This window comes from Bos mutus, chromosome 11, assembly GCF_027580195.1.
Source record: "Bos mutus isolate GX-2022 chromosome 11, NWIPB_WYAK_1.1, whole genome shotgun sequence".
In the NCBI taxonomy this organism is placed as follows: Eukaryota; Metazoa; Chordata; class Mammalia; order Artiodactyla; family Bovidae; genus Bos; species Bos mutus.
Genome location: NC_091627.1, coordinates 10,872,254 through 10,898,722, shown reverse-complemented (window position 1 = coordinate 10,898,722; position 26,469 = coordinate 10,872,254). Strand labels below are relative to the sequence as shown.

The 26,469-nt window shown below is 40.9% G+C and overlaps 1 protein-coding gene across 3 annotated transcripts in view; it reads right to left on the bottom strand.

Annotated features, from left to right (window-relative positions):
- The window catches only part of SCAI (suppressor of cancer cell invasion), a 124,260-nt gene extending 100,290 nt beyond the window's left edge, over positions 1-23,970 (bottom strand). For all 3 annotated transcript variants that reach the window (XR_011465979.1, XR_011465978.1, XM_070378998.1), the window contains exons 1-2: positions 23,694-23,970; positions 22,929-22,973 (exon numbers count right to left, since the gene is read on the bottom strand). Coding sequence is in view for 1 of the 3 variants with exons in the window: in XM_070378998.1 (XP_070235099.1) it covers positions 22,929-22,973; positions 23,694-23,911 (263 nt within the window). In the remaining 2 variants the exon portion in view is untranslated. The remainder of the gene's footprint in view (positions 1-22,928; positions 22,974-23,693) is intronic.
- Positions 23,971-26,469: the final 2,499 nt, after the last annotated feature.

Here is a 26,469-nt window from a genome sequence, read left to right as displayed (position 1 = left end):
CTGCTAGACAGTAAGAAAGTGATCTAAAAAATTTTATTTCATTTTATTAATAAACCCACAATGGCAAGAGTATGTCAAAAGGATACAGCAGCCAACTGAAGAGCTCTCAATTGCCAAGCTGGAACTATTCAGCAACAACAAAAAAATAAAACAGTAATGGATTATAACCCGAAGTATAAAAAAAAAAATTCATGAGTTCAATTATATAAATAGTTGAATACATAAACAGATAAGTAATAAATAGATAACTGGGAGAACAGACAAATCTCCCACAAAGAAGAATTTAACATAATTTATGTACTTTGCCTTCAAGGAAGTGAGGTATGACACCCATTCTTTGAGTGTGGACTGCAGGTAGTGACTTCCTACCAGAGAATACAGTATTAAAGGGGGGAATAAAGGAATAATTTTACAATGGAGAACTCTGATTCTCAGCCAGATGTCAAAATTACCATTAACAGTGATGTTATGTGGATAGCCGGGACCATGGATAGCATGAACCCTCAATATGATATGATAAGAATGGCATTTTACCCCTGTGGTTTTCCCCAATTGAAAGCTGAAAAAAGTACTTGACTGATATGCTTCAAAACTGTCAAGGTCATCAAAAATAGGAATGACCTGAAAACTGTCCCTGTCAAGATGCCTGAGGAAACATGATGACTAATGTGGTATCCTATGTGGAACAGAAAAAGGGCATTAGGTAAAAACTAAGAGGAAAAAAAAGTATAGACTTTGGTTAATAATTTATTTTACAAACAGTGCACATATAATGTCTTTCCTGATGTCCTTAAGTGCTATGTGCTCATTATAAAAGAGGTACAGAAAACCCAGAAAGTAAAAAAAGTAAGCAAAACTCCTACTCCCTAAAGATAACCATGATTAATATTCCAAGGCCATGGTTCTCAAACTGTGCACTCACACACCTCAGGGCACCACAGAAAACACACAAGGATGCCATGGGCTATTTTAAACTTTCAAGGGAAACACAGTGACATCTGTCGGATACTCCACAAACTACAAGCTCAGGGTTCAGCAGCTCAGTGTTAACACTGTATCGCTTTAGGTTCCTTTCCATAATGCCCTTTCTTTATGAAGCTGTTTTGTTTTTTAAAAATTAATTTATTTAATTGGAGGCTAATTACAATACTGTAGTGGTTTCTGCCATACATTGACATGAATCAGCCATGGGTGTACATGTGTCTCCCATCCTGAACCCCCACTTCCTACCTCCCTCCCCATTCCATCCCTCAGGGTCGTCCCAGTGCACCAGCCCTGAGCACCCTGTCTCATGCATCAAACCTGGACTGGCTATTTGTTTCACATGATAGTATACATGTTTCAATGCTAGTCTCTTAAATCATCCCACCCTCGCCTTCTCCCACAGAGTCCAAGAATCTGTTCTTTACATCTGTGTCTCTTTTGCTATCTCATATATAGGATCATCGTTACCATCTTTCTAAATTTCATATATATGCATTAATATATTGTATTGGTGTTCTTCTTTCTGACTTACTTCACTCTGCATAATAGGCTCCAGTTTCATCCACCTCATTAGAACTGATTCAAATGCATTCTTTTTAATAACTGAGTAATATTCCATTGTGTATATGTACCACAGCTTTCTTATCCATTTGTCTGCCAATGGACATCCAGGTTGCTGAAGCTGGTTTTTTCAGAGGTTGCTTGTTACAAAAAAATAAATACCACATGAAAATCATGTGGTAGAGGAAATGAAGTGATGGTGTCCAGTATGACCCCAAGGTTGGAGAAGCAGTGAGATGCCCAAGAAGTAATTGTGGTTAAGAATGAAACAACAAATGTTTTCTTAAAACACACACACACAGAGGAATATTATTATACACCTACCACAACAGTTAAAATTTTAAAACACCAAGTGCTGGCAACAAAGTAGAGAAACTGGAACTCTCACAGAAGTATAAACTGGTATAACCACTCAGGAAAACGACGTCAATGCTGAGTTGACAAAACCCAGTGACTCAGGAAGTCTTTAGATATTTACCCTAAAGAATCGCTTTCATATGTACATCTAAGTTCATTAACTTAGAAGCAGTTCAGTTACTCGTAGATCAGAGAATGGATAATTGTGGCACAGACATGTAGTTGAGTTCTACATAAGGTTATCCATCTATGTGTGTCAATATGAAAGAATCTCAAGCTCCTAATTCTGAATGAATGAAGCAAACTGACAAGAAAACAAGCAGTATGATTTCATATATTCATATATACATATATATATACACATATATAGAGGTCGCAAAGAGTCGGACACAACTGAGCGACTGAACACTATCATCATATATATATATATATATATATATATATATAAAAGTTTAACAAACCTAAAACTTAGCAGAATATTTACAAGTACATTGTTGCTGTTCACTGTTAAGTTGTATCCAACTTTTTGTGACCCCATGGACTGCAGCATGTCAGGCTCCCGTCTTCCACTATTTCCCAGAATTTACTCAAATTCATGTGCATTGAGTCGGTGAGGCTATCTAACCATCTCATCCTCTGCTGCCCACTTCTTTTGCCTTCAATCTTTCCAAGGATCAGGAATGAGTGAGCTCTTTGCATCAGGTGGCCAAAGTATTGGAGCTTTGGCAACAGTCCTTCCAATGAATATTCCGGGTTGATTTCCTTTAGGATTGACTGGTTTGATCTCTGTGCAGTCCAAGGGATTCTCAAGAGGGATTCTCCAGCACTACAATTTGAAAGCATCAATTCTTCAGTGCTCAGCCTTCTTTATGGCCCAACTCTCACACCCATACATGACTAATGCAAAAACCATAGCTTTGACTATATGGACCTTTGTTGGCAAGTTTACATCCATATATGTAAAACCATGAAGAAAATTCAAGAGAATAAAAACCATTTTAAAGCAGTGATTGGGAAAGGAAGCAAGTGAATGCCACAAAAGAGAGGCATAGGAGGAACTTTCAAGAATATTGACAATGAACTATTTTTAAAGTCAGTCAGTGGAAACAAAGGTTTTTAATTTATTATTCTTTTTTAAAGTACACATATGTCATATATACTTTTTGTATGCATATTAGATTTCATTTTAAAATACTTAAACATTATTTAGTAAACAAAATATTTCTTGAACACCTACTATGTTCTGGATATTTTGAGTGCTCTTTATTTTATTCTTGCCCTCACAGAGCTAATATTCTATTATATGATAGCCAAGGAGGAAGAGAGAACATAAAATGCGGAATGAATGAATGTGTATCCCCTGCCAACACGTACACACTTTTTTAAATTGTAAGAACATAGAAAGAGTAAATGGTAGTAGGAAATACTCACTGGATTTCACCTGGGATGTTAAAAAGAAAAAAAAATATCTTCTTCCTTTCTATGTAGGGAAAAATCCAGTTCTTCCCTACTATTTCTTTCCTATGAATCTCCTTTACTGTTCACACAAAAACTTCATTTCTGGTCACCAATTGTGTGGAAGTTTGCCCCCACACCACCAAGCAATTCCCTGTCACCTGCAGGAATTACACTCAATTCTGACACTGTCTACCTGGAGCAAGCATCAGATTGCAGAGGTGAAGGGCTCAATCCCAAGAGACTGCACAAGTCACCCCCCGTGCTTCTGACCAACCAGCTACAGACTAGGGGTTCCAATGACCCCTCTCCTTGGGTTTGATTTATTTGTTAAGCGTGGCTCATAGGACTCAGAGAAACATTTTACTTACTGGATCAAGTTTACTGTAAAAAGATACAACTCAGGCCAGATGCAAGAGATGCACAGGTATGCAAAGGGGTATGGAGCTCCAGGCCCTGTCCAGTGGCTTCCACGCCACTCTCCCGCACTTCCCTGTGCTCACCAGCCTAGAAACTCTCTGAACCCCATACTCGGGATTTCATGAAGGCTTCATCATGCAGGCATGACTGATCATTAACTCCATTTTCAGCCCTACTCCCCTCTCAAAGGAATGGGAGGCAGGGCTGAAAACACCAAGCTTCTAATCATGGCCTGTTCTTTCTGGTCACCAGCCCTCATCCAGGAGCCCAACCAGTCACTTCATCAGAACAAAGACACTCATCATTCAGGAAATTATGAAGGTTTCAGGGGTTCCATGTCAGGAACTGAGGGCAGAGACCAATAGATATTTTCTATTATTATCTCACAGATGTTTAAAATTTTTATCACAAATAAAAACTCTTAGATTTGCACCAGTTTGTAAGAAACTAAGAGATGAAACCATCGACGATATATTAAAACCATTCTCCATTTTCAGGATTCTTGAGAATGTCAAGTAAGTTAGTTACCCATTAAAAGTTCTCAGATGTAAAAAAAAATAAGAAAAAAAGCCTGACATATCTAAATACTTTGAAAGTATCTATTGAACAAATGATTTTCTGCACATGAAATCTGTCTTAACTGTCTCATTTTCTGTGCTAGTATTTTTCATAAAATAAAGAAGCAAAGTTTTTAAGAAAATGGCTGAATTCTCATTTACTCTTTCACGTACTGTATATATTTCTTTATCTGATGTCAATTTCAAATAGAACAACAAAAAAACTGAACATGCTACAAAGAATAAAGAGATCTAAATAAAATATGAGGGAAGAAAGAAAAAGCTGGGCCATTCAGGAACTTTAGGCTGACTGACTTAGAGACTACACTTTTGTACCTAAAGATGTTCCTCACCCGGTAACATGGCAAATTACTTGTCCATCATCCAGTCTCAAGCATGAGGCTTTTGGCTGTTATCCAGTAGAATGAACATCACTTAAAAACCTCTGCTTTTAAATCTTGTATCTACAAGTCCTGCAATAGCATGAACTGTCCAGGAACAGAATTCTTTTAGTTCTTAATGGTCTGTACTTTCTCTGATACTTGAAAGCAAAAATGCACTAAGTTGCCCACAACTACTTTAATCTAATTACCTGAACCACTGGAGAGGAACACTTGCTAAAACTACACTATATCAATTATAAAAATTGGCAAAATAGAAAATAGCAGTTTTAGAAGCTTTAAGGAAGTCTGAAACATCTGAATCCAAAAGACATCCACATCAAGAACTGTTTTCACTTTCTTATGGGACTTTAATAAACCCTCATAGGAAATTACCTCCAGCAAAGTTTTAAAAAAACAAATTCCAATGTCACTGTTTCAGTCTGTAATAGCAAAAAAGATTTATAGAGTCAGACAAAAACTATTCTCCCTTAACTGTGCCACTTTCTAGCTATGATACTTTGGGTAAATCACTTTATTTTCATGAGCCTCAATTTCTCTATTTATAAATGGGAATGATAACATCTGTCTTCTAATGAAGAAAAAATATAAACTTGATCTGCTAATAAGCACCGGAACCCTAGGGATTAAGCTATCCTCCCTAGGTCTCCTTCCTCCATTTAGTTCATTTACTCTACTCTGTAATCAACCGAAACACTAAACAATTAAGAATTGATAAAAACACATAGTGAACTGAACACTTTCCATCTATACATTTTATTGCATGCAAAGTATCCATCAATGAACTGAAAGGGCTTGATAAAAAATAAACTAATGACTACAGGTAATATATTTGAGACATCACTGCCTAATCCCTAAATGCCAGTCATTATCAAGAAGCCCAAAAACCAGCATCAGTCCCTCACCATTTTTGAAATTTCTCTACCACTGTCTCTCATCAATTTTCCCAAAGGTCATTCTGCTCTTCACCTTTCAGGTAAACCTTTAAGCCTTGAAAAATCTAAAACATTTTAAATAATTCCCAAGTCCCTTCAGGCTTCCCAACATCCCTCTGTCCCTAACTTCTCTGGAGTATTCACTTCATCATTTCAGACTGAAATCTTTCTGCTGGTTATCCTTCCCCTCCCTAGTCTAAAAATAGTAAGGCCAATAACAGCAGTAGTGATGGGCATAGTAATGAACAGCCAGTATTCTATGACAGGCACTCTCACTGCATGTGTATAAATCACTGAAGTCTCTCGACAACCCTATGAAGTAGAAACCATTTTATAGATAAAGAAACTGACTCACAAAGAGGATGTTGCTTTCCAAGGTAACACATCTGACCAGAGTCATTTCAAAGTCACTGTACATTATTAACATGCCATAACCTTCTGAACTACAAGGACACAAGAATGGAATTATCTGGGCAGGGAGATTATTCAGTTTTGCTGTTTTGTACTACTTACTAATTTTTTAAAAACCAAAATACAATAAACATATAAAATGAAAGTCAATGAGATAAAAGTCTATAAAGAAAGAAGATAAAGAATCTGTTTTTCTTCTGATACTGACAGTGCTCCTGAAGGTAGAAATGTATCTTACTCTTAAAATTACTCTTACTCTTAAAATATATACAATTTATATAGTTATATAAAATTAATATATATAAATTAATAATATATATACTATATAATACATGTTTATATATAAATTATAATATATATAAATAATATATATTAATATATAGTATGGTCTCTACTCCAATCTCTGGCAAAACAGAATGCCAGTTATCTTCTGTTATACAATCTAGTGCCTTAAAACAATCCTTCATTGTGGTTGTGAGTTGGCAACTTGGGTCGGGCTTGGCAGAGACAGCTCTTCTCTGCTCTCTGTGGGCGCTCACTGGGGCACTGGGATGGGGATCTGGAGGATTACAACCCGCTTTTAGGACTGATGCTGATGGCAGCTGGGAGCTCAGCTGGGGCTGAGGGCCAGGAGCTTCAGCCACTCACTGGGGCTGGAAGCCAGGTTCTAAGCCCCTATCCCGAGAGAGGAAGGTGGAGGTACATGGCATTTCTATAACCTTGCTCCGGAAATCACATAGTGTTGCTGGAGCCACGCTCTGTTGGTGGAGACAGTTGCAAAGGCCTGTGCTGGTTAGGAGACGGGGACATGGACCTCATCACTGGGTGGGAGGCAGGTCAAGGTCACATCGTAAGAGCATGTGGGATGAAGGACGTGCCTACAGACATCTTTGGGAAACACTGTCTACCACGCCAACGGAATGGTTATGTTCAGAATATACTCAAGTGGACTTTTTGTTGGTGGTTATTGGTTTTTATTAAGTAGACTTTTCCTGCAAAAAGCAATGGCTAAGAAATTGAAAATAACCTTGAGCTTCTCCTCTGTGATGAAATGAATTCAGTGGCCTGCGAGTGACCATCTTCAGGGCCAAATGATATAGAAAAAGAGAAGAAAAGATGCGTAGCTACTTCTAAGAATTAAAAAAAAAAAAAAGATAAAATAAGGAAACTGAGCAATTGAAAGTTAAACATACGTGAGTTGGAACACACTTTGACATCACTTAGTCCACTGCTTTAATTCTAGCAATTACCAGAAAACTGAGCTTTTCTCATGTACCTTACAGTGAAGATTAGGGGAATCTCGTCATTTTAGTAAAACTCTAATTCAAAAATTCATAAGTTTTTGTGCATTCAATCCACTCCCTACTGTCACTGAGAGTAAAACATCTGTAAAAATGAAAATGCATCAGATACGTTCCGAGTAACAGGGTAAGGGAAAAGCTGAGGTACCTGCATCCTGTTTCAAGGAGGGTTTGTGGGCAGAGAAAATAATACATTACATAATAGTTGGGGGTGGGGTGGGGAGGAGATAAATCCCTGAGGTAGGCAAGGAAAAAAAAATGAAAAGGGGTGGGTAGAAACCAGGCAAAGATCTGGGGATTTCACCAGAATGCTACAGTATATACTCTTTGAACACATTTATACAAAGACTCCATCCCAGAACCACAGTCCTTTCTCCACAAACTAGAGCTAGAAATAGCTCCAGAGATACTTAATTCAGTGGTTTCGAACATTTTCAAGTGTAAGAACTCTTTTTTAAAAGTAAAGCTTCTGTGGCCATCCATATGAAAATGGTTGTGATTTTTTTATCTGGTTATTGAGAAAAATCAATAATGGCAGAAGTACCACAAGTTCACTAACACCGCTACTGAATGGAACTGGTCTTGTTACAAGGGCATGAATATGCAAGACCACGTACATGAGACATTCAGGTGATTCGGGTGAAAATCTCAGAAAACACTGAATACATGTCCGGTGTTGGTAAACACCAAGTAAACCATATTTGAAGAGACTGAGGCATTTTTCAGGACTTTCTTTTCAGGTATGTTATGGTAGGATTTCTCCTGCTGTGCTTATGGTTGGACTCAATAACTAATCTCTTACAATACAAATTCTAGGATTCTTTTATAAATTATTAAAAGCATTTCCCTTCTTTTTAACTTATATCTTGAAGATTTAAAAGTGGTTTGGGAAGGACTTCCTTTGTAGCCCAGTGGTTAGGCATCCGCCTTCCAATGCAGGGGAAGTGGGTTTTATCTGTGGCTGGGAACATGCAGATCCCACATGCAGCAGGGCAACTAAACCAGCAGCACAGCGAGAGAAGCCCCCACGAGCCACAATGAAGACCCAGCGCAGGCAAAAAAAAAAGTAAAAACAAAACTGGCTTAGGACAATACAGATGCATGTTCCTATTTTACAAAAAAGCAAGAATCCTCTTACTTGTGGATGACACTTTTATTATCACCAGCCAGAAGTTACTCTAATAGGTAAATGGCTTGATATCAATTAACAAGACAGGCTAATGGCAACAATGCTAAATCTAAAATCTTTAGTTTTGACAGCTGTTCTCTAAAAATCTATATGTAATAACTCTACAGTTTGGAAATGATCACAATAGTTTAAGAGTTCTGACAGCCACTTTGCAAGCTTTTGGGAAACCATGTGTGAGCACTTTCAACATGGGCCACCCATCCAGGAAGAACTCTCAGGATACTGCCAACAGGCACATATGCTTTCAAGGCCCATGGGATACATGGAGGGAACTTGACCGAAAGAAACCCAACTGTAAAACGAGAATATAAAGAATGGTGCCTAGCCTGAGAGTGAAATGCTTCCAAAGCAGCAGCCATGTTCATGAAAACACAAGCTTAGTCGTGGTGAAGATGACCATTTCATGGCAGACTGCATCCATGAAGAGAACCCACAGCTAGTAACGCAGAAGCTATGACAGCTTAAGGTGCATTACGGAAAACCGGGTAAGAAGGACATAAAAAAGACTAGGTTTGTGTATTAGCCCGGGTTCTCCTGAGAAAGAGAAACAAGAAGGGGTGTGAGTGTGTGCAGATAATAAGGAATTGGCTCACACAATTAGGGAGACTAAGTTCCAAGATCCTCAGTCAATAAGCTGGAGATCTGGGAAAGCTGATGGCATGATTCCACTCTGAAGGCCTGAGAAACGGGAGGGCTGATGGTTTAAATTCCAGTCTGGGAGCCAGCGGGCTCGAGATCCAAGAAGAGCAAGGTTCCAGCTCGCATCCAAAGGCAGGAAAAGATTGAGGGCCCAACTCAAGCAGTCAGACAGGAGGAGTTCCTTCTTACTCAGCCTTTTGGTTTCAGGTCTTCAGTCGACTGGATAAGGCCCCACCCATACTGAGGAGGGCAGTCTGTACCACTTAAGACTATGGTTCAAAAGTTAATCTCACCCAAAGACAACCCAACACTCCAGGAATAATGCTTGACCAACTATCTGGGCACCCTGTAGGCAAGTCAAGTTGACACATAAAATCAGCCACCATCACAGCTTACTTGACATTGATTTGCCTGCTCTTCCCAGACAACTAAGAAAGAGCTGAAATAGAGTTCAAAATCCAGTGACAGGTACCAGGCAGAGGAAAACTGACCCCTTCACTGGGCAACTTGGAGAAGGAAATGGCAACCCACTCCAGCATTCTTGCCTGGAGAATTCCATGGACAGAGGAGCTTGGCAGGCTGCAGCCCATGAGGTCGCAAGGAGTCAGACACGACTGAGTGACTAACACATACACTTTCACTGGACAACTACCTTTTGCTCTTCCCTTAATAACAGTGAATGTGAGCAGGGGACTACCTCTCAATCTGTGGGACCAAAGTCCAGGGAGAGAGCAAAGGCTCTGAAGACGACAATGCACAATTGGCTGGACTGCCTGAAAGTAAACTATCCTTCAATGCCTTTAATCAAAAGACAGCTGCTTCCAAAACACACACATGCCCCACCCCACTCCACATCAGAGACCTATCCAGAAGAAGAAAAAGCTCGAGAGAGAGACTAAGGCCCTTTGGGGTACAATAGAGCCAGTGCTGGAAGAGACTCTTTAAAAAAAAAAAAAAATCATGGACTCATGTAATTCAGCCCTTGTGACACCAGGATAATAAGTCAAGCTGTTGGCGAGGGCTGTAGTCATCTCAAGGCTCAACTAATATAGGATCCCCTTCCAAGCTCACTCATGTGGTTGCTGGCAGGCCTTGCTTCCTTAACATGTGGCCTTCCCCATAGGCTGCCCGAGTGTCTCCACAACATGGCAAGTAGCTCCCTCTCAATATGGCAGCCAGCGTCCACCGGAGGGAGTGAGCCAAGAGCAAGAGGAGGAGGAAGGAAGGAAGGAAAAAGGAGAGAACACCCAAGAATGAAGATAAAGACTCCTTATAACCTGATCTGGGAAAGGACACCTCATCATTTCTGTATTCTATTCCCTAGAAGTGAGTCACCAAGTTCACCCCACACTCCAGGGGAGAATTAAGCTCCATCTTTTTTTCTTTCTTGGCCATGCCGTGTGGCATGCAGGATCTTAGTTCAATGACTAGGGATTGAACCCACGGCCCCTGCATTGGGAGTGTGGAGTCTTGACCACTGGACCACCAGGGAAGTTCCCAAGCTCCATCTTTTAAAGAAAGGAGAATTAAAGAATTTATATACAGTTCTTTAAAACCACCACAGGGAGTAAAAGAATTGTTGAGAGGAAAAAAGAAAGAAATTAAGTAGCTGGATAAGTTATTAAGACACCAATGGATGTTTTACTCTCACTGTATTCCTCAATCCCTAAGAAACAGTCCCTGCCTCAAGGGAGGTTTGTGTTTGTTTTCTGAAAATGTGAACTCCTTGAGGAGATTACGCTGAGGGAAGGGTGGAAAGAAAGAAAGTGCCTTTGAGGGCACAAAGGTAGAAATAAGAAGAAAAAAAGAGGGTAATTTAATTGGGAAGGGGAAGAGCTTTGGGACTCACAAAAAGAGACTTGCAACTCCACTTCCTAGCAATGTTCTAGGAGTTGACAAGTCTTCACAGGGAATCGGGTGTGCACTGTACCTGGGAAAGCTGAAGCCTTTACACCAGATCCCCCATACCCAGCAAAGATTCTTCAAGTCAGTCATAACCATTAGAGCCACCAGACTTGAAGGACCCACACCCACCTAGATGACCACCACTCACAGCCACAGTGGACTGAAAACTAACCTTCCGCTCTTCTCCTGGTTCCTCCCAAGCTTCTCAGATGCTGTACAGCCCTGAGGAGGGCTGGATGCCATTCTTAATCCCTGAGACTGAATTTCTCATGAGTTTGAGAGTTGGGGCAGAGGGGATGTCTCAAGGTTGGATTTAATTTCATTTAAAATAAATAATACAGAACTTTCCTGGTGGTGCAGTGGATAAGAATCCACCTGCCAATGCAGGGAACACAGGTTTGATCCCTGGTCCAGGAAGATTTCACATGCCATGGAGCAATTAAGCCTGCTAGCCACAACTGTTGAGCCTATGTGCCATAACCACTGAGGCCCACTCACCTACAGACTGAGCTCCACAACAGAAGCCACCGCAATGAGAAGCCTGAGCATCACAACAAAGAGTGGCCCCTGCTTGCTGCAACTAGAGAAAGCCCATGCAAAGCAACGAAGACCCAGCACAGTCAAAAATAAATAATATATATACAGTAACGATTCATGGTTACCTGATTTTGTGAGATAAGATTCATACTGACTATGCTGCTGCTGCTAAGTCGTTTCAGTCGTGTCCGACTTTGTGTGACCCCATAGACGGCAGCCCACCAGGCTCCCCCGTCCCTGGGATTCTCCAGGCAAGAACACTGGAGTGGGTTGCCATTTCCTTCTCCTGACTATATGGTCAATTAATTTACTACCTTATAGATATCTTTTACAATTCACTAATCTTGGTGGTTTCAGAAAAACTCCAGACAAGTTGCTTCATCAAAATACTAAGATTTTTCTATCACTAATACATTACTCCCAAAATTTTCCAGGTTACACTCTCCTAATGTATAGAATATTAAGCAATTAGTTACATAACCATGTATATCTGCCTGAATTCATTATCCTCCCTGCAAAAATCCTGGTCTTGTGGGAAAGCCACCCATTTAGATTAGGGACCCACAATTTCCACAGTAAAGAAAAATCAAGTCTACTGCATGATTCACAAGTCATTTACTTAATCTCTCAACAGATCCAACCATAAACAGCATTGAAGATTACCTATATTTCAGGACCTTAACCTAAAATATGTCCCAATTGTGTGCTAGTCAACTTTTATCAAAAAAATCTAAACGAAAAAATACATTTCTGGTAGATTATGAAAGAATATAGTATATAATCCATTCTTTTGGATTTGTTGTTTTCAAAACTACTTGTAGTTTCTACAATCCTTTCTTTCAGATAGACTCTGAGGATATAAAACAAGGAGTCAGAAGTTGAGAGATGCTAGAAAAAATAGGCCTCTCTGTGGAATGGTTGATTATAGGCCTGAGCAGAAAACATACGATGGGTCTGGAAGGAAGCTACCAAAGTCTACTGGATTCTTCTCAAAAGAACCCAAGAGCCAATTTAGAAGAGGCTTCCACTGGTCAATATGATCATCAAGAAAAATAAGCACAATGGGTTGAAATTCACTGAAATGTCTAAATCCATGAGTTGATAAGAAGAAAGTCAGTCACCTGTGAAGCATGCCAGGAAAGCAATTCATATTGAAATCTGGTGTAAATTATAAAAAAGAAGGGGTAAGGGGACAAGCCTTTATTCTGCTTTTCCTTTTACAAAATGTACCTAAGGAAAATTAAACAGTCAATGAAGAACGGATCAGCTGCCAGGGAGCTGGGGGTGCAAGGAGGACGTGGCTCCGATAATACAGCAGAAGAAAGTTCTGTGGGTAATGGGAATGTTTCATACTCTTCTTGCAGTGGTTACAGGACTCTGTACATGTGTTAAAATGTCATAGAACTTTTCATTTGACTGTATGTTAATTTCAAAAATAAAATTAAAAAAAAAAATTTAAGAGAACTTCTTTTTATAAAAGCATTCCAGCTAGCAATGAAGAAGGAATGAAAGATTTAGAATGTCACCATCTGTAACCTCAAATGAAATTACAGACACTGATTACTATGAGTTCCTAACAGCAAAAAAAAAAAAAAAAAAAGAGGCCCTGAAAGAACTACATACCACCCCTATTAAGCATTCTTTAAAAAAAAAAAAGAACCAGCAAAACCTAAATCTATATCATCAAGTCTCTAGAACTAGTTCCAACCACCAATTTATAAGACACACAGGGAAGAGAAAAACATGCTAAACGATACCATAGGGACCGAATCAGCAAAACTTCAGACTGTGAAAAAACTGGTTGGTGGTTGCCAATTGGTCAATGGGGACAGAAAGGAATTTGGGGGAGTGATGAAAATGTTCTATATAATGACTGTAGTGGTGGTTACACAAGTGTGTGCATTTGTCAAAATTTACAAAGCTGAACACTAAAATAGGTGAGTTTCATCATTATAAATCATACCCCAACCTTTTAGAAAATTGAAAATTCTGATTGTGGTAAACTCTTAATAACAAGCATGTTTTCTTTAACAAATAAATAGCACAGGAGAAAAGAGATGGAGTGGCCAAACTATAGATTAAAAAAAAAAAAAACCTTAAGATCTAATCAACAAATTGCAAGTCCTGATTTATTTAGATCTTGATTTGAATAGATTTTTTAAAAATGATGTCAACCATGGATATCTGAACACTGATGAGATATTTAATGATACTAAGGAAATACTGCTAACTTTTAAGTTATTGTTAATAGAATTGCAGTTATGTGCTTGAAGAGTCTTTATCTTTCAACAATACATACTAAATCATTTACAGATGAATATGTATAGAATACGCTTCAGGTGGAATAGTTAAGTATACACATGAAATAGGATTGAGCTGATACTTGTTCAAGCTGGGTGACGAACAATTCAGGTTCACTGTAGTATTCTAAGATTATTATTCTAAAGATTATCTATTGTTATTTGAAATTTTCCATATTAAAAATATATAAGAGGACTTCCCTGGTGGTTCAGTGGTTACGAAACTGCCTTCCAACATGAGGGACACAGGTTCAGTCCCTGGACCAGGAAGATCCCACATGCCACGGGGCAATGAAGGCCATGCACCATGACTACTGAAGCCCCTGTGCTCAAGAGCCCGTGCTCTGCAGCAAGAGGAGCCGCCGCAACGAGAAGCCCGCACGGTGCAACGGGACAGTAGCCCCGCCTGCCACAACTAGAAAAGGCCTGGGTGAAGCAGTAAAGATACAGCACAGCCAAATAAATAAACACATAAAAATTTTAAAATATATACACATACGTACAGAAAAGTAGATGTAGAGTCTTATAGGCAAGCTGGCCTGCTTAATCTTCTTCTGCCTCCTCCTGGCACTCTTACCCCCAGGAGCCCTTGAATCACCAAGGAACCTCTGGGCTCTTTACAAAAACCCTTGAAAACCACTGCTTAAGCTAGTCTAGGTATAATTCTTGAATAAAATATTACCATGGAAATACTGACTACTTTGACCATCCACTCTTAGGCACCCCCCGACCCCGAGTGTGCTTTCACAGAATTTAATTCTGGCACTTCACCTTAGGTTCTCACAGACACTTGCCCACAAGAAACAGCCTTACCACAGCCACTGCCTTTCCTGGGGATACTGCCTAGGCCAACATCAGCACAAAGAAACTCCCTAATATTCCTGCATTTCAATGTAGATTGGAAGACATCCCCCCAGTTTTCCACATAACTACCTCCAGAATGTGTTTCTCACCAAAGAGTATACCCTTTGTACAGAGATCTGTCTCCCAAAAATAGACACTCCTCATTTGATGACCACCTACAGAAGACTGCAGTGGACAGATAATACGGCAGAGAGACAACATCTAAGAGACAAAGCCGTCCGGTCTGTTTCCTCACCGTGCACTCACTGCAACTGTCTACTGCCGTCTGCACGCCCCGCTCCACACGATCTCTCTGGGTTATCTCATTCCTTCCCATGACTCGGATCACTAAGTATCTGCTGCTGACTTCTGAATCTGCATCTCAAGCCCTAATCTCTCCTCTCAGCTCCAGACCCCTGTTTTCATTAGCCTGTTAAAGATGGCACACTGCAGCACTTAATGCTCCACGTAGCCAGGATAAACTCATGCTCTTACCCGAATGTAATCCTGCATCTGCTGTCTCAATTAAATGTGTTCCCATCCAACCTACTATTCAAGCTAAAAGCTCCTCAAGATACAGTGAAGAAAAGGAAATGGCAAGCCACAGACTGGGGGAAAAAATCTGCAGAACATATACCTGATGAAGAATTTTCAGTACAATATAAAGAACTCCTATAACTATATAAGAAGACAAATAACTGACCAAAAAAATGGGCAAAAGATCTGAACAGGAAAATTACAAAAGGACTTAAAGGAAAATGCCAAACAAAAACACAATGATGTCACTACACATCCCCAGAATGGCAAAGGGGACACATAAATGCCAAAATTTATCACTGTACACCTTTAAATGCACACAGCTTAAAGAAAGAAAGAGAAGTCGCTCAGTTGAGTCCAACTCTTTGCAACCCCATGGACTGTAGCCTACCAGGCTTCTCCATCCGTGGGATTTTCCAGGCAAGAGGACTGGAGTGGGTTGCCATTTCCTTCTCCAGGGCATCTTCCCGACCCAGGGATCGAACCCAGGTCTCCGCACTGCAGACAGATGCTTTACCATCTGAGCCACCTGGGAAGCCTTATATGCAGCTTGCTGCTGCTGCTGCTGCTAAGTCGCTTCAGTTGTGTCCGACTCTGTGTGACCCCATAGACGGCAATCCACCAGGCTCCCCCATCCCTGGGATTCTCCAGGCAAGAACACTGGAGTGGGTTGCCATTTCCTTCTCCAATGCATGAAAGTGAAAAGTGAGAGTGAAGTCGCTCAGTTGTGTCCGACTCTCGCGACCCCATGGACTGCAGCCTACCAGGCAACTCCGTCCATGGGATTTTCCAGGCAAGAGCACTGGAGTGGGGTGCCATTGCCTTCTCCGTATATGCAGCTTACTGTATGCCAATTACATACCTCAATATAACTAGAAAAAGAATACCAAGTCCTGACAAGGATGTGGAGCAAATAAAATCCCATACATTCTGTTAGTGGGAATGCAAAATAGTACAGCCACTTTGGAAATTTCTTAAAAAGTTAAACTACACTTACCATGAGACCCAGCAAGTCCACTCCTAGGCATTTACTCAAGAGAAGTGAAAACATATGTGTGCACAAAGACTTTAACTCAAATGTTCATAACAGTTGTATTCATACTAGCCAACTAGAAACGAAGCCAAATGTCCATCAACTGGTGAATAGTAAGTGTAGTAAAATCAATGAAATGCTCCTCAGCAATAAGAAGAAATTGACTACAATTACAAACAGTAACACGGATGAATCTCAAAAGCATTATACAAAGTGGAAGAAGCTAGACACAGAAGACCGTATACAGAATGATTCACTTACATAAAATTCTAGAAAAGACAAAACTACAGGGACAGGGAAAAAAAGACCAGTGGTTGCCAGAACCATGACTGCAAGGAAACATGAACAAATGTGAGTCGTACAAGAAGCACAGGATACCAATGTTCTGTATCATAATTGCAATGGGTGGTTATGCAACTGCATACATTTGTCAAAACTCCTCAAACTGTATACTTAAAATTGGTGTATTTTATCATATGTAAATAATACCTCAATAAAGCTGATTTTTAAAAACACTGGAAGTGAAGGCAAAATAAAGATACTTAAGCTAAGGATAGACACAGCAATCTTAATGGATTTCTTAATGGATGTCAGGAATGGTATCATGTATTTTACACTCATTACTTCAATGAATCCCCTCAATAAGTCATTCACTGAATTATCCAACAAAGAGTGACTGAGTATCTATTACACATGAGGCACTGTTCTAAGTGCTGGGAACAGAATAGTAAGGAAAACAGACAAGTTTATATGTTATTAGAGGAGGGTAATAACTCCACAAAGTGGGTACTATTATTAACTGGATTGGGCAAAACAGTAAACAGGTTCAGAGGTTAAATACTTTATCCAAGAGCCCAAAGCTAGTATTAGGAAGAGCCAGGATTCAAACTCTAATTCAGGATTTCTCAGCATCAGACAATGTGAGCAGGACAATTCCTTGGTTGGGAAGCTATCCTTTATGCTGGTGTATTTAGCAGTGTTCTTCAACACTAAATGCCCTGATTTATACAACTAAAAATGTCTCTCAGTTCAGTTCAGTTGCTCAGTCATGTCTGATTCTTTGTGACCCCATGGACTGCAGCACACCAGGCTTCCCTGTCCATCACCAACTCCCAGAGCTTGCTCAAAGTCATGTCCATTGAGCCAGTGATGCCACCCCTACCTCATCCTCTGTCGTGCATTGCCAAAGGCCCCTCGGAGAGAAAATCGCCCCTCAAGGAGAACTACTGCATAATTTCTAAATTGACATCATAGTCCAAGCATTTAAAAACTTCTTTTTTCCCACACCTGACACTTGTTCTGAATTCATCTCTCTTAAGACTTCATCACTAGGGCTTCCCAGGTGATCAGTGGTAAAGAATCTGCCAGTATCTCCTGCACTGGCAGGAGATGCAGGTTCAATCCTTGGGTCAGGGAAGACCCCCTGGAGAAGACAATGGCAACCCACTCCAGTATTCTTGCCTGGGAAATCCCATGGACCGAGGAGCCTGGCGGGCTGCGATCTGTGGGGTCACATGACTGAGTGTCTAAACAACACTGAAGACTGCGTTATACTCAGCCTACATCCTAGCTCTAGCTTGTCATTTTCAACAGTCACACTACTGCCAAAATTTATCCTCTAAACCTTCACAGCTTAGATGAAATGTCTGTAGAAACTGCCCTCATTACCAATACGAAAAATTACTATAAACTCTTTGGATATATACAAAGTCAATTACATCATCTCATTTTTGTGCATCTGTCTCCCCCACTAAGATATGAGCTTTTCCTCAGCAGGGGCCAGATTCATGTCTATATCCCTAGTACCCAGAACTAGAAAGCATTTAAAGGTTTTGTTTTCTTGTGTTTTTTAATTCAAATGTAATTTAAACAAATTACATACACCTCCAAAATGTATGGATCCTTTTGCTTTAAATACATCACACACACAAAATCCAAATCACACAATAAAGCTTAAATCAACATGAATCTTATCCAAACAAATGGGTCCTGTTCCTAACAGGATCTGAAAGGATTCTCTAATTCATAATCCAAAACTTATTAACAGATATACTGAAGCCTTTGGAACTTTTCAAAACCAGATAGAGATTAAGTTTCCTAATCTTAAAACTCCTTTCAGCCTAGTACAGTTTTTCAGGGGCATTAAACAGTATCACATTTTTTTGACCACCAAAGCCCCATCCTGCACTAACTCCCTCTTACCACCAACTCATCTGTTACTTCCCTAAGTTTTTATTGAGCACCCCTCAGTACTAGGGGTACAAAGATGAACTAAAACAAGGAAACAAGAGTTTTAGTTGGGGGTGGTGGGCAGGCAGAATGAACAAAGAAATGGCAACAGTGGGTTATGAGGTGCTTATCTCAAGTCATCTGAAGTTTTTCTCCAACTGTCTTATAGTTTAGTCTACTAGGAATGTTCTCAAAAGATAACTCAGCCACTAACTAATGTCTATCAAAAAGAATGACTTCACAGCAACTATCCTAAAATAAAAATCACACTTGGCAACTGTTTCCTAAAATGGGATAGGATATACAGTGTAATAGTCCACAACTCAACACAGCAGGCCAACTTAAAGGAATACTTACAGCTACATTCAGCAATTAACTCATATTGAAATGTTCACCAGGAAGTTCCATCATTTGATATTGAGGATTTTATGGCCACAGTATACAACTCATAAAAACAGCTATAAATAATTTCTGGCTACAACCATTATATCCTCTCTCTATAATCTATCTTTAGAGCTTGTCTGGCCATTATTTTTTCTACCTTTAGAGCAATCCCAGAACTGTTTTCTGAGAAAAATCTTGGTCCTGCCCACAGGATGTCTTTAGAGATATATACTGGCAGTCTATTCAGGTCAAAATGCTGACTCGATCAGGATCTGACCTCAGATATGCAGAATGTGCACCCTCAGGATTCCTGACTGAGAATAAGAATTTAAAACTCTGTGCTGCCTGATGCTTACCAAAACCTGGTTACAAGAAAGAATAGTCATGAAACCAATTATTTACAGATTCATTCATTCCATAATTCAATCAAACATTGTCTAGGTGCCAGGAACCACTCTGGGTGCTGAGGAGAAGCAGAGTCCTGGTAGTTCACGCATCCCTCCTTGTCTCTGAACCAAGCCACACCATCAGCAGGCAGTACACTAAACCCAGGGGCTTTGGCTCTCTGCAGGATGTTCACTGCTGCTGCTGCTGCTGCTGCTGCGTCGCTTCAGTCATGTCCGACTCTGTGCGACCCCATAGACGGCAGCCCACCAGGCTCCCCTGTCCCTGGGATTCCAGGCAAGAACACTGGAGTAGGCTGCCATTTCCTTCTCCAATGCAGGAAAGTGAAGAGTAAAAGTGAAGTCACTCAGTCGTGCCTGACCCTCACCGACTCCATGGACTGCAGCCTTCCAGGCTCCTCCGCCCATGGGATTTTCTAGGCAAGAGTACTGGAGTGGAGTGCCATTGCCTTCTCTGAGAATGTTCACTGGTATCACCTAAACCTGGACTGAGCAGCGTTATAAGAAGCAATCTTTAAAAAAAACTCTCTAGTATATTTATCACTGGGGGTTTTCCCCCACAAAACCAGTGTCCCCATTATAAAAATCAATGAGAGAAATTTTTCTCTAAGAGTCAAAAAAAGTGTGCCTCCCTTGAACATGTTTTTGATTTTACAGATTGCATGAATCTGGAAGTTGAGCCTTATTTTCTTCTTAGCTTTGTTCTAGGAAACTGAGAGCTAAATACGGAACCAACCTTTGGGAACTGTGAAATACTTTCTAGTCTATATACTAACTTCGCCACTGATTTAATTTTATTATTCTTCTCTCGTGTCTTCTTTGCCTTAATATCTTTATTTTCAATCCTTTTACTATATATGTTTAGAAAAGAGGTGGGAAATGAAAGGCATTTAATGCTTTTTAACCTAAAATTTATTGGATACTTTCTATGTGCCAGGCACTATATTGAACACTTAATGACCCTATTAGGGTTGCTGCTGCTGCTACTGCTGCTAAGTCGCTCCAGTCGTGTCTGACTCTGTGCAACCCCATAGACGGCAGCCCACTAGGCTCCTCTGTCCCTGGGATTCTCCAGGCAAGAATACCGGAGTGGGTTGCCATTTCCTTCTCCAATGCATGAAAGTAAAAAGTGAAAGTGAAGTCGCTTAGTCATGCCTGACTCTTAGCGACCCCATGGACTGCAGCCTACTAGGCTCCTCCGTCCATGGGATTTTCCAGGCAAGAGTACCGGAGTGGGCTGCCATTGCCTTCTCCGTATCAGGGTTGAACTGTTATTATTTCCATTATACAAATGAAGAAGCTGGGGTTCAGAGAGGCTTATTAACTTGTATATCATCTCAAAACTTGTATTTGATAGAGCTAGGATTCAAATTCAGCCCAAACCATTAAACATGGGTGCATCTACAGGCTATCATAGGAATGAACTAAGCAGAGAAGAAGGTGAAGGACAGGGTAAAGTCTGCGTGGAAGACGCGATGTTTGAGGGAAGTCTTAAAAGGGGGGAGCTTGCCAAGGAGCAAACAGAAAGTATTCCAGAGAGAAAGAGGAATCATGCAAAAACCTAAACCTAAGTTCTGGGAATGGCGAACAGAACACAGAGTTATATTCAGCAATTAATTCATTGTGAAGGGTTCACCAGAAAGTTATTTAATACGAGACGTATAGTAGTTCCATTACGGAGAATTTCCAAGGCCACAAAACTCAACTGTGGCTGGGAAGATAGGGAGGAGTGAAATAAAGGCAGTCTCTTCCTTTTTTTTTTTTAACTGAAGTATAGTTGATTTACAATGCTGTGTTAATTTCTGCTGTATAGCAAAGTGATTTAGTTAAAATTATATATATACACACACATATGTACATACATACACTCATTTTTTAAATATTCTTTTCCTTTATGGTTTATCATAATACAGGGCAGTCTCTTTTCATGATGATACTACAAAGTCTGAATTATGTTCAGTAAACAAGGGGAACCACATAAGGACCTTAAGCTTGAGAATTACAAGATCAACTTGCACAGTATGTGAATCAATTACAGATTCAAGGTAAGGAACCCAGTCAGGAGGCTACTCTAAGAGTCTGGCAATGGGGTAATAAGAGTTAAACAAGGGTTACTGAAAAGAAAGTAAATGTAAGCCATATTTGTGATCTTTAAATTCCCAGTAATGCTAGAAAAAGTAAAAAGAAAAAACTGAAATTAATTTGAGTAATAGTTTATTTAATCCAATATATCTAAAATATTATTTCATGAAGTAATCAACATAAAAATTACTAATGAGAAATTTGCCATGCTCTTTTTGTACTAATCTGAAATTTGGTGTGTTTTTTTTTTTTTGGTGTGTTTTTTAATACTTAAAATATATGCCTCACCTTGGACATTAAGTTTTTCATTGGATAAATTTGATCTGTATTTAGATTTCATAATTTACAGATGAAAAAGCAGATTCACATACCCAAGTTGTTCCAGATATAAACATTTTCCAATAATTAAGTATCCATTTTTAAATTTAAATTAATTACAACTAATAATATTAAAAATTCAGGTTCTCAGTCATGCGAGCCACATTTTGAGTGTTCAGCGCCACACAAGGCTACCATATTGCCCAGTACAGGCCTAAAGAGTGACAAGGGAACTTCGGCTACTGACGCCTTCCACCATCAGCATTTCATATCTACTTACTGTTAAGGTTTCCAGGTATTAACATGGATAACTTAGCAAGTACTATTACAGCGGTCCTACTGGTCACATCCTCACTACTGTAGCTTTCTTTCTCTAGGCCAGTGCCAACATCTGTGAAAAAGGAATCTTCAAAGACTACACAGAATTGCTATCAAGTACCTGACACGTGGAATGTGCTCAGAAAATGGAACCGACGCACGCACGGAATAATGCACTTGCTGCGGACTATTTTGTATCTATTTTCCTGTGGTTCAGCTGTTTATTACACTCTATGTACAATGAATTTTTTAAAAGTTACCTATTTTCAATTATTTATTTATTAGAGGCATTATAATGTTAAAAGCTTCAGCTCTGGAGTCAGACTAAGAGGACTCAAATCCTGGTTCTATCATTGATTAGATGTATGATCTTGGGGAAATGCCCAGTTTCTCTTGTGTCTCAGTTCTCTCCTGTGTAAAACAGTGTACACACTTCCTTGGGGAGCTTCAAGGATTACAGAAGATAATACAAATAATCACCTGCACATCGTACCTGGCACATAGTAGGTGTTCAATAAACCTTAGCTTTTAAACAGAGCTGGTGAAGAAGTTGAAATTACGGCTAATGTAAAAAAAAAACTAGGACTTTTCAATTATCCACATCTGTTTGCCATATAATCTTAGATACAAAAAAAAGGTACAGGTAATACTTTACACAGGTAATACTTTGAGGTCCTCAGAAGAGAGATCCTGCAGACAGCTACATTCATTAAGAAAGGAGCTAAATAAAAAACTTCATCTGACAGTGTATAATTATGCAGTATAGCACAGATGCAGCCAAGCAAATGGAAAAATACGAAGAAAAATTAGGAAGGCATTTTGCCTTACCTGCTTTTCCGTTTTCGGGGTGGTTTCTCCACTGTGCCAGTCAGTCTACAGACCAAACAGATAAGATGGTAACTAAAAGTAACATACCAGAACACATCTGCGGGCCATACTATGCCAGTCAACAACTCAACGGACCGCCCTCGAGAACCCTAGACTCGCTAAGCCCATACCTGACCTTACAAAATGCCTTATGCTGTGTTCCCCTATTAACCCGAAACCCAGCGACCCCGGGACTCACCGTTCCCCTAATATCTGCTTTGCCCAAACCTTGCTCTGTCTCCTGGTCTCTCACTCATCCTCATCCTTATTCGTCACAGCCCATCTCCCCAAAACCACCCACAACCTCCTACTCATTGTCTGCCTCATCAACCCCGCAAACCCCTCCGCTTCCCCTTCCCCATGCCCACCCCCTCCCGCCCGTGCAGTGCCCTCCGAGCCCCGCCCCTCCAGGCCCGGCGCCCCCCGCATTCCACGGCCCCCTCCACCGGGCGCGCGCGTTCCTGCCCCTCCCGGCCCAGCGCACCGAGTCTCACCCATCGGCGCCCCTTCCCTCACACACCCCTCTCATCCGGCCGGGAGGGTGCGACCGCCGGCCAGCCCGCTCCGCCGCCCCCTAGGCGACCCCCGAGTTCCCCGAACCTGAACCCCCCTCCCCACCAGTCTCGGCGCCCCCGAATCTCTCACGGCCCCAAGCTGCTGCCCTGGGCCCGCTCCCGCGCCCCCGCCCCATCCCCAAGCCCGACCTCCATCCAGCCCCCGCCCCACCTGGGGGCCAGGCGACTCCGCGGCTGCTGGGGCTGCCGGGCTCCTCTGACCATCCGGCTCCTGCTCCGCCGCGGGAGCTGCTCCGGCGGCCGCAGGGCTCGCTCGGGAAGCTGAGGCGGCGGAGGCTTGGAGTAGGCGGAGAGGCGGGCGGAGGGCCTCGCGCCTCTGCCAGGCTTGCCGCGAGACCCACCTCCTCCGCGCCTCTCCTCGGCTCCCATTGGCTAGAGTTGTAGTGTAGCCGAAAACCTGGCGGTCGATTGGGCTCTCGGGCCGTCACATCCCGCCACCTAGAGTTTGGTTGAGACTGCAGGTGGCGGCGGAGGTGCCTTAGAGACTGCTAGCAAGGCCGGGGATATCTAAGCGCCACCGTGCGGTCGAAAGTAGAAACTGCGTCTCCGGCGCCAGACACCTGCGGGCAGGTTCTTTTGGCTCAGGTTTCTGCAACCCACACACCTGCTGGCGCCCCCCCGACACTGCGCTCGCTACGCCAGACCCAACAGCCAAGCGCTGCAGTTTCCCAAACTCCTCTGGCAGGTGCGACAGTGAGCGAAGTCTCCAAACTGAGCTTCATTTTGAACCACCTCATATCCGGTCCCTGACTACATCATGCTGTAATGGTCAGAACTCAGAGGCGCTTCAGAGAATCCAGCAAGAAAACTGTAAGAATCTTATCAAAATAAAGCGTGGTTTATGTGCTCAGTACTCTGCAGAAAAGATCACAGGCTTGGGTGCAGGCTTCCAAGAAAGCAAGAGGTTTATAAAGTAAATTACCAAGAAAGGAAAATCAACCCTGCAAACAGAATTGATGCCATAATCAAAAGCAATGGGCTCCGTTTTCAAATGCCTATACAGAATTGACCCCTGAATGTGTTGCTAACCATCTTGTGATACTGAAGGTAATTGTAACCTCTGCTCCAGCTAATCGATTTAAAAATAAATTTCTTTGTATTTTTAGTGTTGTTGCTAGACCTAAGCATGCAAGACTACCAGCACATCTTTTCTGCTTTAACAAGACCATCCTTCAAAATAAGACCTAACTCATTAACATATTAACAAAATTCTTCCTTTTTGGTGGAATCCCCTTCCCCTTGCTGCATTCCTCTGTAATTTTTGTTTGGTAGATCCTCAGAATCTATTTGGAGCTGAGAGGAGGTATAAAACTCTTAAGCTACTTCTGTTTTAGTGGAACATGCTTTTGTGCATCAGTAATATAACAGCTTAAGCCTTTTGTCCCAAAAGGCTTGGGACAAATCTCTTATCTCCACAAATGGCAAAAATAAGAATACTAATTTTTCATAAAGTCAAATTTATTTGGTGTAAAGGACTGTCCTTTATTCTGAGACAGCTCTTTTTACATACTTCCTTCAGTGAAATAATGGCAAATTGTAATGAAATCTTTAAAATGGCATTGTCAAGGAAAAATTGACATGTTGGCTTCCCAAATTAGTATTTTACATGATCCTCAAATTACAGAACCATAGTCACCTAATTCCCAACCAGTAGTATCCACCCTATTACCAAGCCAGAAAAAGGAAAGAACCCCAGAATAATTTGTCAAAGACTGGGGAAGATGGGGTAGGAGTCCTGGTAGGATCAACTTACTAGGAAGACTAATTCTGAATGTCATTCACTATTTCTCAAAACATGATTTAAAACTATCCTGCCTGGTTTTCAAGGTTTTTCACAATTAGCCAATGCTTCTGTAACACACAGTATTGTCAACAGAGCTGCAGCTATTCATTTCTTAAGCTTTCCCAAGAAGTACGTACCCTCAATTCTATCTCTTAAATCGTGTCCAAGTTCTAGTAATCCCTGTTTCTGTGCTTCTACTATATGAAATGCATGGCCCATCATTCTGGTACACGTTCCTCTTTTAATTCACACTTCCTCTTTTAAGCCTTCCCCAACTACTCCATCCTAATCAAACATTTCCTTCTCCAAATTTATTGTACTTATATAAACTACACTATGTCAGCAATTATATATTACCTTGGATTACTCTTACTTCCTAACTACAATGAATTTGGGCAAATGGCATTAAGTGTGCTCTCAATAAACTGCAACTTTGGGTCAGGGACTGGGTATTTTGAGTGCTGTTTTTAATCCTGAGACCAACACTGTACGATATTCTTAGACACAGAATTTTTAAGATTAGAAATCCAACTTGCCCGAGGGTCACACAGCTACAATAACTAACATTGTGTAAGATGTACTACTCCAGGATGCCCTAAAGGGGTTCAAGTTCCAGCTCTCCTGCGCAAACTTGGGCAGGTTACCTATGATCTGTTTCCGCATCTGAAGAAAAAATGAACAAAGAGGTAATATAGTCATCGAGCCATTTTAAGGATGACACAAAATAGGGCATGTACAGTATTCAGTTAAGTGTGCTCAATACAGGTTAGCTATTCTTACTGCCTGGCAGACCTGGGGTTCTTAACCTAGACTGATCCCAAAACCTGTATTCTTTCCACTATTCCATAATGCCTGCATTCAGTCTTTGATAACGCATTTCCATTTATATAAAAAAGAGCAAAGTGCCGAGAACAGTGGATCCCCAAGGACTGAGTGGAATACACTTAGGTAGTATTTCTGTTGACACACATGCAAAAAAAAATTCATAAACTTCATGCACTTTTGAATTAAGAAAACATCTGAATGATCCAAACCAGCATAAACTTACTATCACAAGGGTGAAAAAGGCACATATTCACTAAGTGATTAACAGGAAAACTAGTAAGAGGGGAACAGGTTCCTTCCCCAAGCATCCACTGTGTTT